Source organism: Delphinapterus leucas, chromosome 16, assembly GCF_059928025.1.
Source record: "Delphinapterus leucas isolate spDelLeu-1000000601 "Yukka" chromosome 16, BTC_Dleu_Yukka2, whole genome shotgun sequence".
NCBI lineage: Eukaryota > Metazoa > Chordata > Mammalia > Artiodactyla > Monodontidae > Delphinapterus > Delphinapterus leucas.
In genome coordinates, this window is record NC_143144.1 from 24,831,016 (window position 1) to 24,848,077 (window position 17,062).

Here is a 17,062-nt window from a genome sequence, read left to right on the forward strand (position 1 = left end):
TGGTCCTCTCACCCTCTTAGCAGCATCTTAGCAGCAGTGTCATGTCAGCTGGATACCTAGAAGTGGTTGAAAAGGCCTCACTTCTGGAGAATATGCTCCGGGGGCAGGGTCTGCCTCAGCTCCCCCTGCTTCCAGCCCAGCATGTATAAATATACCCACCGCGCTGGACATGGTTCCAGTGGTGAAGAGTACCTTCTGTTCCAGTAATAGCAATAGCTTCCCTCTCCTGGACACCTAGGAGACATGCTAGGTCCTATACTGAAAGCCTGTGTATGTGCCAGCCTCCTCCAGTCCCTCCGGCCCCCAGGAAAGCTGCCAGCCCATTTCACAGAGCGGGAAACAGAGGTCCATAACTGGCCTGTGGTCACACGGCTCCTCAGTGCTGGAGCTTGGTTTGGGCCCGGTCGGCCTCATTCCAAAGCCAGCATTCTTTCTCCAACACCGCCTTCCACGTTTTAAGCTCTACTGTTTAAAAAGGATATTTACCTTGAAAAAACAATCCTCCCTGTGAGTGTTGTGTTGATGTTGGGAGAGGCTTTATGGCACCAGGAGGCTTGATCAAGCCCAGTGTCCTCGGATTTTGGCCTGTGTGTGTGACCTTCACCCAGATGGCTGGGGCCGCCCCTGCTGAGTCCTCGCTAGACACCAGGGCCACCCCCTTAGCTCCTCCTAGGAAGCCACCTGGAGCTGCTGAGAGCAGGGGACCGCAGAAGACCATGGGACCGATTGCAATTAAGGGGTAGAGGTCAAGTGGGCAAGCCCTCTGCGGCCCGGGATGATGGGGAACATGTGGCTTTCCACTCAGCCGGGAAGGGCCTAGGACACATGCTGCTAATGAGAACCAGCCTTGCCACTCTCAGGGGCCACCTGCCTCCTGTCTTGCAGCTTTGTAAACGGTCCGTGCAAAGGGGGCACCATCCAGGCACTTTGGAGAAGGATGGTTCACATTCCAGTGAGGCAAGGTGCCGGAGCAGCGGGCCCCATTAAACTGAGTGGGAGGCTGGGACTCTGAGATGCTGGCTGACCCCACAGGCACTGGGGAGGTCAGCTGCCAGGCTAGGAAATGCCCCCCATCTCAAAGGGAGCTCATTCTTTCCCAGAGACCCCAGGTTCTCTCCATGGGCCAGGAGGAGCTGTCTGAACTTCCAGCCCTCATTCACAAGGAGACACCAGGTCAATACACCCGTCGAGTGTTTCTTCGTTTATTCGTTCCATTAATATTTGTCAGGCACCTACGACATCCTAGGTGCTGGGTAGAAGATGAAAACCTGACTGCAGCCCGCTTGCCCCTTTGCAGAGAGAAGCCATCCCATAGTGATTATAGTACAGACAGTCAGCGCTCAGCTGGGGATGGTTAGGGAGCTGTGGAAGATGAGGAGACACCTGACTTGGGGTGAGGGCAGGCAGGGAAGGCTGCCGGGAGGAAGAGGTAACTAAACTGTGATCAAGGAGGAACAGAGGTCCCAGGTACCAAGGCTGGGGAGGAGTGCTGAAACTCCAAGGCAGGAGCGGTTCCCGTAAACTACCGGAGAAATGGGGAAAGTTCTTTCCAGAGCAAAGCAAGAGCAAGGATGGTGAGAGAGAGGTTGGTGAGGTAAGCAAGGGCCCGATCATGAAGGACACAATGTTCAGGAGTCAGGATTTTACCCCGAGGGCAGTGCAGACCCCTTGGGTTGTGTTCTGCTGAGGAGGAACACGATCAGACTTGCAGTTTAAAAAGCTCCCCAGGGGCTTCCCTGGTGGCGCAGTGGTTGGGAGTCCGCCTGCCGATGCAGGGAACGCAGGTTTGTGCCCCGGTCCGGGAAGATCCCACATGCCGCGGAGCGGCTGGGCCCGTGAACCATGGCCGCTGAGCCTGCGGGTCCAGAGCCTGTGCTCCGCAACGGGAAAGGCCGCGACAGTGAGAGGCCCACGTACCGCAAAAAAAAAAAAAAAAAAAAGCTCCCCTGATCCTTCCTGCTCCAGCACGGAGCATGCTTAGAAGAGGCTGCAGGTACGGGGCTGGCAGAAAGGGACTTGTAATCGTCAAGGCCTGGACTGGAGCACAGTCAGTGGGGCTGGTGGGAGGGCTGGACTGGCGAGATATGTTGGAAGGGGAACTGACGGAATTTAGTGATGATAAAAATGGGGATTGACGGAGAAAGAGGAGTTCAAGGTGACCCCACCTTTCAGACTTGAGTAGCGGAGTGCCTGGCAGTGCCCTTCCCCAAAGGGAGAGAAGCAGATTTTGCGGGGGCAGATGAGTTCAATCTGAAGGTGATAGATTTGGGATGTCCTTGTAATGTTTGGCCTTCCGTTTGCTGCCGGAGGTCAGAGGGAGTGGAGGCGGCTCACGAGGGTGGGTCATACACACCCTTTCCCAACTCTGCATTCAGTGACATCACTTTTCAAGCTTAAAACGGGCTGTGGTGGGAGTATTTACAGAATCACAGATTTACAGAAATTGGCAAATGCTGTACAAAGCAGGGCTCTCCTCCCCCACTCTCCCCAACGTGATTAAGCATTTACCAGCAGAGTCTTGTTTAAAAGATAGCCAGCACTGACTTGGGGTAGCGGAGGTAGAATAAGGCAGGCTCTGGACAGATCCACGACTGACCCTCTTTCAGGGGTTAGATAAGAGGGAAGGGAGAGCTCCTGGTAGTGTCCTTCCTACCAGAAACTTCAGTTTGTCTGTGTTGCTTTACCCCACACAAGTGCAGGCAGGAGGAAGGTAGGGAGGAGTAGACGTAGGTCCACTTCCGAAAAACAGGGATGCACTTCGCTCCCTCTCTTCCCTGGCCTCGAATTAAAGGAGGAGATTTTAGAGAGCAGTGTAAAGCTTATTTCCCTTGTTCTTGTATAGAAGGATATAACATTAATCTGTAAATTAATCTACAAAAAAATCTATCCACAATTTTAACATGATCCTAATACCCATGAATCTGGGGGGTGGAGTTAGGAGTCCAACAAAATAACATTTAATTTCATTTGGAAAAATAAAAGTTATGAGAATTTCAGAAACTTTTTGAAACATAGAGTAAGGGGGGTAGGGGAGGAGGGGTTTAGTTGTTCTACCAGCCATCAAAACGTATTATAGAAACAGAGCAATTAAAACAACAAACAGAACAGAAGTAAAGTCAAACGCATCTGGGAATTTGGTCCATGATAAAGGCTTCATTTCACAATAGAAAGAGAAGATAGATTGTTCAGGAAATGATGCTGAGACAACTGACAAACAGTTTAGAAAGCAGAGTAAATTTCAAATGAACAAAATACTCAGATGTAAAACATGCAGCCATAAAATATGAGGACAAAGCATGAGCAAACATTTATAATTCTGAACTGAGGAAGTCCCTTCAAAACATGACCTCAAGACTTCCCTGGTGGTGCAGTGGTTAAGCATCCACCGCCTGCCAATGCAGAGGACACGGGTTCGAGCCCTGGTCCAGGAAGATCCCACATGCCACGGAGCAGCTAAGCCCATGCGCCACAACTACTGAGCCTACGCTCTAGAACCCGCAAGCCACAACTACTGAGCCTGTGTGCCACAACTACCGAAGCCCACCTGCCTAGAGCCTGTGCTCTGCAACAAGAGAAGCCACCACAATGAGAAGCCTGCGCACCGCAACGAAGAGTAGCCCCCGCTCGCCTCAACTAGAGAAAGCCTGTGCGCAGCAATGAAGACCCAACACAGCCAAAAATTAATTAATTAATTAATTAATTTAAAAAAAAAACATGACCTAAAACCCAGAAGCCATAGGAAAAGATTGATATGTTTGTCGGCATAAATGTAGAACTTCCACACGGCAGAAAATATACCATAAAAAAGATAAATGCCAAATTGGAAAGAATATTTGCAACACATATGACTCTCAGTTACTATTCTTGACAAAGAGCTCTACTCAAATCAGTAGGAAAAAGATAAATGTAGTAGGAATTATTGGTAAAGAATACAAACAGGCAGTTCACAAATAAATAGGATGGGTCAACAAACATTGGAAGAGATGTCCACCTTCAGTATAGATATGAAGACATGGAAACTAAGATCCATTTCCAAGCCTCTCCAAGTGCCTCACCAAGGCCCGACCTCTCCAGGAAGTAGAGTCCCAGTTTCCATTTGGTCAATGACAACATTCTTCCCAAGATCCCTGAAAAAGCTTTGGTTAGCCCTGGCTTTGGCTCTGGGTGGGAGAGATGCGTCCTGCTACCAGGGACAGCTCTGTAATTAGCAAACCATGTGATTATCCGTACCATGTAAACATTACCCAGAGTGGGACTTGAAGATGTTTCTTGGAATCCTCTCCTCCTGACCTTTTCTTCAGGCCTCTCAGCATTCAGCGTAGCTGGAAGTTTACACTGGGTGGTTTCCAGGTTTTCTTCTTAGTGCTATTCTTAGCATCACTTATCCTTGAGAGGAGAGAGGCCTGGGGCCCTTCTGGTACATGAGTGGCATCTCCACGCTCTTGCCCTCTGGGATGCTTCCCACAAGCCCATCCCGGGCCCACAGCATGCTCCAGCTGGTTCCCTGCCTGGACCCTGGCAGCAGGGGCCCCATCCCACCCAGCCTTGTCCCCTGAGCATATCCCCCGAACAGAGGCCTCTAGGCATCCATGTCCACAGCTTCAAGGAAGACCCAAGCAGCCTGGAGGTGTTTCAGGTTTACAGCAGTTGGACCCAGAGGAATCTTCCTCTGGATAAGGGCCAATTCCGAAACTACTGCTTGGCAAGGACAAACCTCCATTGATCCTAAGACATTGGATCAAAGACAACCTTGCTTTATTCTGGTGCTCCTAGGTTCAGTTCAGTTTAACAAACACCTGATGATGGCAGCTACCATTTCAATAGGCTTTGCAAATATAGCTGAACGACCCTATGAGTTCATACAGTTATCCCCACTCTATAGATGAGACTGATGCACGGGGAGCTTAAGCCATTTGCTCAGAGTCACAGAGCCATTGGTGGCCGTGGAGACACGATTAGAACTCAGGCTACCAGAGTCAAAACCCCAAGCTCGGGAAGAGACTGAGGCCATCTCAGTCAAGGGGAGACTTCAAGCTGACAGCTAATCGTGTGAAAGGTGCGATGTGTCCACTGGAAGGCAGGTGAGCCAGGGTGCCCAAGCAGAGAGTAGGTAGGAAGATGAGGCAGGAAAGGAGCTAAAATGGTGCATCAGGATGAGAGTGAGGCTGACCTTGAATGACATGTGAGCAGAAGAGAACCCTTGCTGGTTCTTGAGAAGCGGAGTGACAGGACCCAGGTTTCTTAGCTCTCCATCACCCTGGACCTCCTGGTCAGCCCGTTCCAGCCCTGGGTCTGCACAGCCTCAGGCTTCTTCTCACCTCCGCACTTCTCTTTTGTCCTGAATCTGGCCAGTGAACCTGCTTCTAATCTCCAACCTGAATACCGAGATCTGTGCACTCTGTACCTCCGGAAAAATGGACATGATCGCTCTGCATCCCACAAAGATTGGGGGACCCAGAGATTACCCAACCAGGAGAGCCCTATTAGCCAGGGCGAGAGGACAGTGGGCAATCCGACCTGTTCTGGTCTGAAAACACATTCCAAAGGCCAATTTCTGATATCCAAACCATCGTTAGATAGGTGACCATGAACAATGACTGTGTAGATGAAGCAGACTTAGACAATCCCAGTCCAGGAGTTCAGCGTGCTGTAGGCTGTCCCCATTGTCCTTGCTCTCCATCCCATTCCCATGCCGAGGTTCAGAGCATCTGGGTGGGCAGTGAGGAGCTCTGGGAGGCTACTTCCCAGAAAAACCCAAAGGATGCTGGCCACTTGCTTTTCCCTTCCCCACCCCACTCCCTGGAGGAGATTTCCTATGATGGTCCATCTCCTTTCTCCATCCTGCCTCCCAGCCTGTGTCTCTCACGGATGATCACAGAGGAGTGGGAGGGAAACCACTGATCCTCTGGGAGCCAAGGTGAACGGGGGACTAAGGTGTGGCTTCCTCTCCTCCTCGCCCACACTCACTCCTCTCCTGCTCTTTTCAGGGTCAGCCAGGCACTCGAGGTTTTCCTGGATTTCCGGTAAGTGGAGAGGACTGGTCAGCTGTGCCCCCTGGCGACTCCTGGGCCTGGCTGTGTTAAACTTCAGGCAGGGCCGGCCCTCAAACTGCTTTTGCCATTCCTCATTCCCATCGGTAAGGACCCTCTCCTGCAGCCTTTCGTGGAGAGTAACTGAGGAGAGTAGCCCAGCGCTCGGCTACAGTGCAGGAGGGGACAGGGACACCAACACGGAACTGCAGGGGTGGCAGACAGGACAGGCTGTGAAGCCACAGGACCCTGGACCGTGGGGCAGATGACGCACCACTCGGAGGCCACCTCTGACCTGGCTCTGAGAGCAGATCCGCCTGCTGGGGGCAGTCATGTGGCCATCTGGATGTCCTGGGAGCCCTGCCTAAGGCCTAAGACAGATTATGAGAGGCGGTCAGGGAGCAGCCAGCTCCCCCTTTCCCGCAGGCCTCGGCGCTGGCCAGCCCTGCTTTCCAGGAACACGCCCTCCACTTTCCACTAGAGGTGAAAAGGACTTTGACGCCATGGTGACTGCCACCCGTCAGGTTCTCCCTCGTGCCAGCACGGGGCAGGGGGCATCTCGTTCACTCCCAAAGACCCCTCATGGGAGATTCTTTTACTCCCCACTTTAGAATGGGACAGCGAGGTTTAAGCTTACCCATGGTCTCATAACAGCAAGTGGTGAAGCAGAGATGTGAACCCTAACTCGTTACAGTGCAGGACCTGTGCCCTTAACTGCCTCCCAAGCTGCCTCTCTGCCAGGACAGCTATGATGCTCAGTCTTTACCTCTGGCCTCTTTCTCTTTCAGGGTCCCATTGGGCTTGACGGCAAACCGGTGAGTGGACCCTCTCGGGCTATGGGCTCCCCCCACTTAGTCCAGGTCACGAACCCAGGGTCTCCTAGTCCTTCTGCGAGACTCCGACTCCTTGGAAGACGCTTCAGATAAAATGAACGTTCTTGGGGCGGAAAGTCGTTGCCAGTGGGAAGGGGAGGAGAGGCCATTTGAAGGAGTTGCCCTGTCCCCCATGAGCCTCCCCTGGGCACAAGTCCACGGCCTCCAAGCTGCGCACTCAGTATCTGGAGCAAGAGCCGTCCTAGAATCTGCTGATTCCAGGGCCTCCTGGAAGGGGCTGGAAGGCAGTGAGGCAAGGAGGCCGCGGGAGAGGAGAGGGCTGGAGAGCTCTGGCTCGCGCCGTTGCCCCCAGCCCCGCAGGGCGCCTCCTGTGTGCCGCTCGGCGTCTCCATCTCGGTCGAGCCCCAATACGTGCCCAAGTCCACATGGAGGCTGCTTCCCGTCCAGAGCTCCTCTCTGCTCATCTCAGTCCTTTTCACCGGGCCCCAGACGCACACGTTCATGGGAGGAGCCCTGTGTGACTGGGGGGTGGGGCTGGGGTGCAAACGACTCACCCAGCACTCGTGCTCCTCTCCTTCCAGGGCCGCCCCGGACCAAAAGGGGAGACGGTAAGACCCAGCTTTCCTGCCTTCCCTCGAGGGGTGCGGGGGTCAGCCTAGCCCTCACGGGCCACAGAAGCACTGCCCCGCAGCGGGAGTGGCCGCCGCATGGTCACTCCCCGGCTGGGTGTGACGCGTCCCCCTAGGTCCTCGCTCAGTGCAGGGAGGAGAGGCGGCAGGGGGGCTTCTCCACCTGAAGAATGAGGAAAGGGAGGTCCAGAGAACGTCTGCGCTTGGCCAGTGTCACACAGAATTAGCAGCTAGTGTTCCCAAACCGCCACTCTCGTCCAGAACTCACAGCAGGGCCGAGGGGTACCCATCCGGCACTTCGTCCTGAGCCTGATTTCCTCATGCTCCCTGCTCTGGGCCGCCCAGGGCTCCAGGCGCTCCTGCCCCAGCCGGGCACAAGGCAGACCTGGAGAAGCAGACCTCTGCCCCTACCTTCCTCCTGGCTCCTTCCCACCTTCTGGAGAGCCTTAACCCAGTCCGTGCCACCCCGGAAGGAACAGTGATGGCCCTCAGCAGACTGTTCTGTAATCCTCCCAACAGCTTATCATCCCCACTCTATGAAAGGGCAGATCAAGGCTCAGAATGGTTGTGTGTATTGCCTGAGGTTACACAACTCCTGAATAACAGAACAGGGAGTGAGACCCACGTGGTAGGCCCTTACCCTCCACCATGTCTCCTTCTGCTGCCAGGGCCCTTTGTTTAGAAAGAAAGGGACCCTTCTAGGGGACTCCCCTTTCTGCCATCCCTCTGCCCCACCCCACTTCACCCCCCGTGAGTCTTCCCCATCTGTTCCGGGGTCAGAACTAACTTGAACAGGGAACGGTAGGGCCACCCCTTCTCCCATGAGCTCACATCAGTGTGTTAGGTCCCCCGTCCACCTCGTAGTCGTCCTTCAAAATCCGACAGGCCACAGAGCCATTAGGCTTCTGTTTGGCTTGGCACGGGGACCCCAAGCTATTAATTCAACACGCTGTCTAGTGTAATTATCTTAAGCCTGTTTATCACCTGTCCGTCTCCCACTCGCCTCCCTTCCTGGATGGTTTACCTGCTGCTGGGTATCCAACATGGGGGGCTGGGGCTCACCCTCACATGCTTAACCTGTGCCCTCACCTGTCAGAAGGGGGTCACCTCTGCCCCACCCACCTCACAGGAGCCCCGAGAATCTGATGTAAGGCGTAGACAGGACCGGGGCCCCCCAAGTGGCGTAAAAGAGAGCCAGGACTCTGCATTCACGGCTTGTCCCACAGCTCACAGGGCTGTGCTAAGGACGAGAGGAGTTAATTCACACCAAGTGCTTAGAACAGCACCTGGCACAGAGGAAGCACGACAGATGCCAAGCTGGCACATCGCCCTGACCTGTCCTAAAGGGGCAGGCTCAAGAGCTAATCAGTGCCCTGTGTTGTTGGACCTTGAAATACTTAAAAGAAACTTGAAATTCAGATTTTTGTTGTACTCTCCTTGCTCTTCAGTATTTCAGTTTATTGAAATAAAACTGTGTGGGATCAACAAAATACCTTGGGGACCATGATTGTCCCATGGGCCGCCATTTGGGACGTCTGGACTCAGTCCTCCAAGTCTCTGCAGTCCCAAGCCTTTGGGTTCTTCCTCTGGGCCCCTGGCCCTCCTTCTCTCATCACACCCCTCTCTCTGTCCCAAGAGAGGGTGGCCTGGTCCCCTGCAGTCTGACTCCCTGCCATATGCGTCACATTCTGCTAAACTTGATGCTAAACACTTAGTGAACCGCATGGGCTGGGGCGCCACGTGGCTTGTCCCAAAGACCACGTGTCCCTTCCCACGAACCTCCTAGGAATTTCCCAGTTTGGGGGTTGGTCCAGTTGTCAAGTTGGGGACAAAAGAAGGCTTTCCTCCCACCCAGATGGATCTGTCCATGGGCATCCTGAGGTCTTCAAACCCCAAAGAGACTGGCCTGGCAGGTGGGTCCTCATAGGCCCTCAGGAAGGCCTGCAAGATGGAAGGGAGCTCAGGGCCCCAGAGGCTGGGACACTGCCTGTGGCTCCAGCCACGTTTAGAAGCCCTGCCCCCTGAGGTCCAGCCCAGTTCAGAGCGCGTGGCAGAGTGGACACAGCTGGACCTTCACGGTCCCAGTGCCACCACTCACTGAGCCGCAGGGTCTTGTCTCCGTCACCTTGTCCGGGAGATGGAGTGACGCCAGCGCCTTCCTCTCGGGCCAGCGCGGGTGTGACTCAGCACATCCTGAAAGCCTTGCCTCCGAGGGGATCCTCAGAACAAGGTGCGCCATCCTACCCCCTCCCCTCCACACTGGCCGAGCGTGAAGCCTTCTCAGCACCGGCCTTGGGTCAGGCTTCTGAGAGACCCAGCTGGACGCCATGTCCTCCTCAGAGAACTGAGGATGGCTTAAGTCGCCCACTTCCTGCTTCCTCTTTGGCCAAAGGTTTCTCCAAAACCCCCAAAGTCTGCAGCGCTGCCCCAGCCCCCGTGTCCCCAGAAGCCCTTCTGGTTCAGTGGGGTTGATGCTGAGGCCTCAGAGGGTAGGAGTTAGAAGGTGCTTTTGGCTCCGTGAGGACATGGCGTGAGTGTGCAGTAGCAGAGCCCTGCCTGACGTGGCCACGCAGCCTCCTCCGTGGCTGGCCCACAAGATGCTGGCGGTTGCGGGAATGAATGAAGGATGGCACCTGTTCTTCATCGCGGCCGCGTGCGGGGGGCAGGGCACACCTAGTTATGTCCACGGGTGGATGAAGGAGCCGGGCCACGCCAGCTGGAACATCTCGAGCACCGGAAGACCTGGTGTGGGTGGCCAAGCCCAGCCTTCGGGACTGCAGGCTTTCCAAAAAGTTCCTTGTACAATCCCGTGCAGGCCTGCATCTCTGATTCTGCCGCCTTCTGTGCGCCACTGACCTCCCCACAGGGCTTGGCGGGTACCTCGCCCCAATGTTTCCCAGCAGAGAGGCTTTGGGCCCTGAGTCCTTAGCCTCTGTTTCTAACTGTCTTATTTCTCTTCTTAGGGACCTCCAGGACAAAAAGGAGAAAAGGTAAGCCGATGGAGGTTTTCTAGAATTTTCATCTCAAGAAGCAGCCTTCCAACAGGTAGAAAGGATTATTTTCAAACTTCAGATTTTATCAACAGAACCAGGGGAATCCCCTGTACCCTGTGGTACATGGTATATGAGAGAGAGAAGGGAAGCTGCCCTGCGTGGGGTTCTTTTGCGGGGAAGGCATGGCCTGGAGCCTGGTCCTTCTCAGCCTCTTTCTCTGCCCATCCTGCCTGCCACCCCCATGGTATTTCCTGAGCACCTCCATGAGCCTCTAGGATTTTGAGGTGTCAGTTTGTAAACCACTGGCCTGGCCCTCTCCCCAGCCTCCTACCTTCTCTGCTTCCTTGAGTCTCTGATGGGGGCTCTTCTGGGCTTGCCCCCGGGCAGATGGTGCAGGGACCTGGCACCCGCGGCTCCAAGAAGGCGTCTCCGAGGGCCCCGTTGCCCATAGCCTGCCTTGGTGTCTACTGTTCCCTTCCAGGGGCTCCTGTTCAGAGCCATTGGGTGGACCCACCCAGAGGGTCAGCCTTTCCGGAAGATACTTCCAGCCAGGCACGGAGCATAACTCGTGACTCTGCCGTCATGGCATGTGATGTATGGCGGCAGAGTCCTGCCCTTGGCTCTGTGGAGCCACGTCCGGGCAGGCCCTGGAGGTTACCTGCCTGCTGCCAGCCAGGCTCGAGGGAGGGAATCAGTTCTCCTGCCTGAGAGAGCTCAGCCCAAGACAGAGCGGGGCAGGCGGGTGACGCACATGCATGGTGCGTCCCCAAGTCCTGAGGTTGCCCCCGAGGTACAGCCCCCCAACAAGGGCCTGATTCCTCCTCTCCTTCCTTCTCTTCCCCAGGGTCAGTGTGGAGAGCACCCACACCGGGTAAGTGAACCCCGAATACTGATCCATCCCTGGAGCGCAGCCCCCAGTTTAGCCTCATCTTCTTCCCTACAGAGCTTGGAGACCAGGCGCACACAGCGCCCCTTTGCACTCAGCAGCCCGAGTGGTGCCACGACGGTGCTGGGGTGTTTGGCCAGCTCCTGGGGTGTGCCTGGCAGTCAGTGTGTGTGTGTGTGCAGAGCTGCGTGTCTTTGTATGTCTGCTCCTGTGCGGGCTGGGCCTGCGAGCCCCCAGCGTGTGTGTATCTGGAACTCTGCACGCCTGGCTGTGTGCCCCTCTGCACGTGGCCTTCACCGTAAGGCTGTGCAGCTTGTGTGAGTCTGGGTCTGGCTCCCTACCCAGCGTGCGTGTGCGTGTGCGTGTGCGTGTATGTGTGTGTGTGAGAGAGAGAGAGAGACAGCTTGTGTGTGTCCATCTGCCTGCCCTGGTGGAATCAGAGGGACTTTGGGGTTAGTCATTGTTTCAGAGGACCCAAACCTCCATGGTGGGAGATAATTGGAGGCTGACTGAATCAATTCAAGGGTAAAGTCTCTGTTTTGCTTCTTTAAGAATCAAGGAAGCCCCTCCAAGTGGAGTGGGGGATTTCAGGGCTGGGATGATCTCCTATGCCCCCTTGGCCCTGCCCAGCTCCTTCCTTTCCCTTGCTTCAGCCCAGGATACAGAGCCCAAAGTCTGCTGTCATCCTATCAGGAGCCCTCAGATGTGTGTGCCAACATCAGAGAGCCATTCTCGGGGATGGGGGGGAGTGAAGGTGTGCAGGAGCCCCAGTGAGCTGGGACCCGAGAAATGCCCCTCGTTTTGTGGATCGGCCTTGCCTCTCTCAGTGGAGCATCTTTAGGTGTCCATCCCCCTGTCATAGGCTGCATCGTGCCCACAAACACACACACAGTGTGGCTGCCCTGGGTGCCCACCCCTGCCAGGGAGTGGTCTTGAGGGTGTGGAGAGAAGCACAAGCCAGACTCAGAGTCGGTCAGCTTGGCTCCAGAAGACCGCTGGGAGGGCCTTGCTGGCAGGGTCCGGCCACTCAGACTCTGACCCCTGGTTCCCAGGCCAGGGGGAGGCCAAGGCGGGGACAGCCTTGAGCGTCAGTGGCTGGGGTGGGGGCGAGGCCAAGACTGGGCAGGGGGCACAGGCCGGCAGCAGCACAGACAGAGCCAGCCTGTCAGCGGCATGTGCTGCAGGGAAGCAGGGGCCCTGGTGTTCCGGCCAGCCTGACCCTGATACAATAATAGAAGGTCAGCTGTGTTTATTTGAAGCGATGGGCTCACAGGATTGTTATGTTACCCAAAAGAAAGACAGCATCCCCCGGCACAAAAGACAACACAACTTAGACACTTTGACAGTGTGTCATCAGCCCCGAGAGAACGCATGGGGCCGGTTGCCCTTCAGCGCAACCCAAGAAGAGGGAGCTGGTGGGGAGAGAAGGCTCCACAGGGCCACAGGGCGCAGAGGAGCCCAGGGTATGGCTGCGCCAGTGTGGGTAACGAGTCAGGCCGGGTGAGCATGGATTTGGGGATCCAGCCGCTGGGCTGGGCAAGGCAGCTGGCACCTTCTGTTTATCTGGAAGTGGGTAGGAAAGCAGGGTCCTCCTAGGGCAAGGCGTCTGTTAGCTTTCTGAGGGGACTGCAGACCTGATGGGGGTGGCAGGCCTCCTGGCCTGCAAGGTACAAGATCCAGGTGGTCCGGGCCCCTGTTCCAGCCTGTAGCATCCCCAGGGAGGGAGGGGGAGGAGGGGTGCCCTGGGACGGGGAGCTGGTGTCTGGGCCTGGCACTCACTCTCCCCATTGCCCTGTCTCCACCTCCACCCCTACCCCACACCAGGAGTACCTAAGCAGGTCTCTAGCAGCTCTGCGCTCCAACCAGATAATTACCCTGAAGGTTTGTAGGTTCTGGAAGGTCTCCAGGCCCCTCTGCTTAGAGGCTCCCTAGATGCAGAGCCCAACATTGCACGTCCCCAGGCCCCACAGCGGGAGGGATGGGGCCGCCCATGAGGGCAGCAATGACCTGGAAAGGCCACGATTGGGCTCCCAGGTCCCTAGCTGGGTGCATCCTCAGCCCAGGCGGCCCCTGCTTCTAATCATCCCAGTGGCCTCATGTGAGTCACAATGCTTTCAAAAACGAGAGGTGGATTATATGCCATCTTTCTTTTCACGTGGGTCCTAACCTCTTCCGAAAGCGGAGCGCTCAGCACCCATGGGTTGAGAGTCTGGAAACAGCAAGAATTTCCAGAAATGAAAATTACATTAGATAACATGATTGCAAGTTGCCTCCCCCCAAAAAAGTGGTTGAACATGCAAGAGACGTCTTTGTCCAGTGTCTGTTTTCCAAGCCCACTAGCCCCAGGGTGAGACCTCAGTAGCACTTAGCTGGTGCCCACACTGGCCACACCCTCGGGATCGGGCTTGGCTCTGCTTTTGACCATCCTCCCCAGATCCGCTGACACCAGCCCTTCTCGTTTAGCCAAAAAAAGAACCCAGAGGTCGCCACACACCAGCCTGGCTTCAAGTACCAATTTAGGGTGGTCCTGTGGCTCCCAAGCCAGAGCCTCGGAGTCTGCTCCCCTCAGCCCAGCAGCCTCTGTCCGTGACCAGGGACCAGCGGGGCTGTCAGTGCAATGTTGGGCCGCATGTTAGGAGGCCTCTGTGACCCAGCTTGGCCATGGAGGGCAGGTCTGGCCAGGGGGGCCACTCTCCCAGTCGGGGAGTGCTTCTGGCCAATACCCCAAGGGCCCGCCTCCTTCCAGGGATGGGGTGCCATCTAAGGGCAAGCTCAGCACTGCACCCACAAGCATCAAGCGCCCCGCCCACGCCCTCCCTCCTGTGCCTCACGCTCGCTAATCTCTCTTCTCTCTTCCTCTCCTCCCTCCTTCTTGGTCGCCCTGCCATCCTGGTGGACTTTCAACCCTCCTGAACCCCTGCGATCTTTGGCCTTTGCCCTCTGGCCTTCCAACTCATCTTTCTCCTCAGCTGCTGCCTCTCCTCAATTCAGTGCGGCTGGCTGCACCCCCAGTCATTAAAAGGCGGACCTTCCAGGTAGACACCTCCCTTTCCCAGACCACGTGGGGCTTCCCAGGGGCTGGCGAGTCTCTGGTCCCTGTCAGGCCAGCTGGGGCTATAGGTGAAGCGAGAATCTCACTGCACTCCCGTTACATTAATTTAGACAAAAATGGACTCACGAATGCCGTAGACGTGGAAATACACAACTCCCAGGCCCAGAAGCCACAACTACTACCCCACCATTACTACTGACGACAGCCATCACTGTGTACCGGCCACTGGCTATGCATTTCACAGGCCTCATTTCATTTAATTCTCTCCGTGGTTGTGTGAATTAGGCATGATCATCCTTATTTCACAGATGGGGAGGTAAGGCTCAGAGACATTAAGTAAGTTGCCTGAGGTCACACAGCCAATAAATTGCAGAGCACCCAGATTCTCCTTCTCTTATTAGCTGTGTGATGTGGGGCAAGTTACTTAACCTCTCTGCACCTCAGCTTCTCATTTGTAAAATGAGGATAATAACGGTTCCTACTGCGTAGGGTTATTGTGTATGTAGAGCACTAGGAATAATTCCTGGCATAGTGCTAGAATTAAATTGAGGCTCAGAGAGGTGAATTTGTACCTAAGGTCGCACAAACAACAAGAGGCAGAACGGGAACCGGCAGCCAGGTCTTCAGACCCCACGTCCAGAGCTCTCTCACTTGGACCTACACCCTTTATATTTAGAAATGCAGATTGCTTAGCATCCGATCACTTGTAACCTGAGTTTGAGAAGCGAGGGAATTTGCAGAGGAAATGTAGCCCACAACTGACAGGTGTAATCGTTGTGAGCAACTGCTCCCTTCTTCCTGCCTAACTAAGCCAAGGAGGCTGGGATAGGACCAGATCACAAAGAACGAGAGACCACAGACCCAGGGATCCAGGCATAGGCATTGCAGCTTGATGCCAGGCCAGGAATTCCATGGCTGCCACCCATGCCCGTAGCCTTCCTTACACTGGGGGTCAGGGGTTACCCCCAAGGCCACAGGGGTGCTGGAAGTGGCAGGGCTCCAAGATCCTCTCTGAAAACCTGACAGCAGGGCCTGGAGCCACCATCTGGCCTGACTCAGGAGCCAGGAGCCCGGAGCCCAGGGGCCTGCATGTTCAGGCACCTGACTGAACAAGGCTGAAAAATCACTCCAATTTACAGCTAAAAATACAGAGGGACATGTGACACACGTGCTACCCAAGCCTACATATCCCGTTACACCAGCCAAATCCTGAGAGCCTCCATGTGCTCCGAGCGCTTAGCCCAAGGCTGGCTATTCAGGGGGCCCACTGGCAGCTCAGAGAAGCACCAGGCCCACCCCGATCTCAGCCACCCCTACCCGTGTCAGACCCCATTTCAGGAGAGCCGAGTCCTTGCTCTCAGAGCGGCCATTCGCCTCAAGCCCCAGCAGCCACCTCCTGGCCTTAGTTGCATTAGCTGCTATGTGTTGAGCCCTTGCTGGGTCCCAAGCAGTGTTGTAAGAATTCTGTATGGGTTATCTCATGTAATCCGACATAGGCCACCCGGCAGTGGAGGTGGCATCATCGCCACCTCACAGACGAAGAAATTAGGAGGGGCCGAGGCATGTTGCTGCCTCCCTTTTCAAGAGCAAGAGGTGGATAAGCCCGAACTTTCTGTGTTGCCCTGACCTGATTTGCAAAGGAGAGAGAAGAATAGGGGCCCCTGTCCTGCCTGCTGCAGATTCTGCCTAGAGAATAAGGTTTTTATGCTGTCAGCCATGGTGGGACATAAAAAGGCTTGTCCATTTCCTATCAATAAACCAATATTGATTTCACAGGCTCTATAAGATGCTTAAACATTGGGTCTAACATTAGTTGAAAGAGGAAACTTTATATGACACACGAAGTGCTTAGCAGACGGTGTTGGAAGTCATTGCCAAAGTGCAGAAAGTTAGACTGTGAGCAGTTTTTGCTGGGGGCTTACTTGGAATGAATAGGAATAGTCTGGAGTTCTGAGCTTGGGTCCTGGCTCCCCCCAAATTCTTCTTGTGACCTTGGTTAGGGAGCTCGACTTCTCTGAGCCTCAGTTTTTTCTTCTGTAGAATGGGACTTGTGGCCCATTTCTGCACCTGCCTTCTCCACCATGGACACTCTGAGCCCTTAAGTGGCTTCTCAGAGGGTGTGGCAGGTCGCAGCCCAGGCCCCAGAGTGGCACTGCTGGTGGCATCTGCCCTAGGATGTCCCATCTGAGAGACGATTCAAGCCGATGCTGCTAAAATCTCGTTCTCGTTGTGAGGTCGCACGCTCCTATTTGTAATCATCGTTTTCCTCTATGGAGTTTGCAGCAAGCGTTGTCAGCTCCCTTTTTCACATAGGGAAGCATCAGTGTCATAGAGGATTACTGAGATCACACTGGGAAGGGTGGGCTGGACTGGAGTCTGGCCGCCTGGGTCTCCCTGCATCCCAGCCTGGAGCGCTCACACCTGCCAGGCTGTTCTGCCTTAGTCTGTCTATAGGGCTGGGTCCCCATCAAGAGCTGAGCGCAGAACCTCCCTGGAGAGGTCACGTGGAAAATAACATAATGACATTGGTCTGTGTAGATCTAGGATGACTCGGGCTGGCCCTCAGCCCCAAGATCTGGGTCACATGGACCGGGGAGCATGATCCCACCCCTACCTCCCTGGGCCCTGGGTCTACCCTGG

The 17,062-nt window shown here is 55.1% G+C and overlaps 1 protein-coding gene across 8 annotated transcripts in view; it reads left to right on the top strand.

The window, feature by feature from the left end:
- LOC111183459 (uncharacterized) overlaps window positions 1–17,062 on the top strand; it is an 84,284-nt gene that overhangs the window by 12,444 nt on the left and 54,778 nt on the right. For 7 of the 8 annotated variants that reach the window (XR_016388061.1, XR_016388060.1, XM_089897590.1 and 4 more), the window contains 5 exons: window positions 5,988–6,023; window positions 6,818–6,844; window positions 7,444–7,470; window positions 10,455–10,481; window positions 11,329–11,355. Coding sequence is in view for 6 of the 8 variants with exons in the window: in XM_089897590.1 (XP_089753716.1) it covers window positions 5,988–6,023; window positions 6,818–6,844; window positions 7,444–7,470; window positions 10,455–10,481; window positions 11,329–11,355 (144 nt within the window). In the remaining 2 variants the exon portion in view is untranslated. The remainder of the gene's footprint in view (window positions 1–5,987; window positions 6,024–6,817; window positions 6,845–7,443; window positions 7,471–10,454; window positions 10,482–11,328; window positions 11,356–17,062) is intronic. The other variant, XM_089897591.1, reaches the window with a different exon arrangement.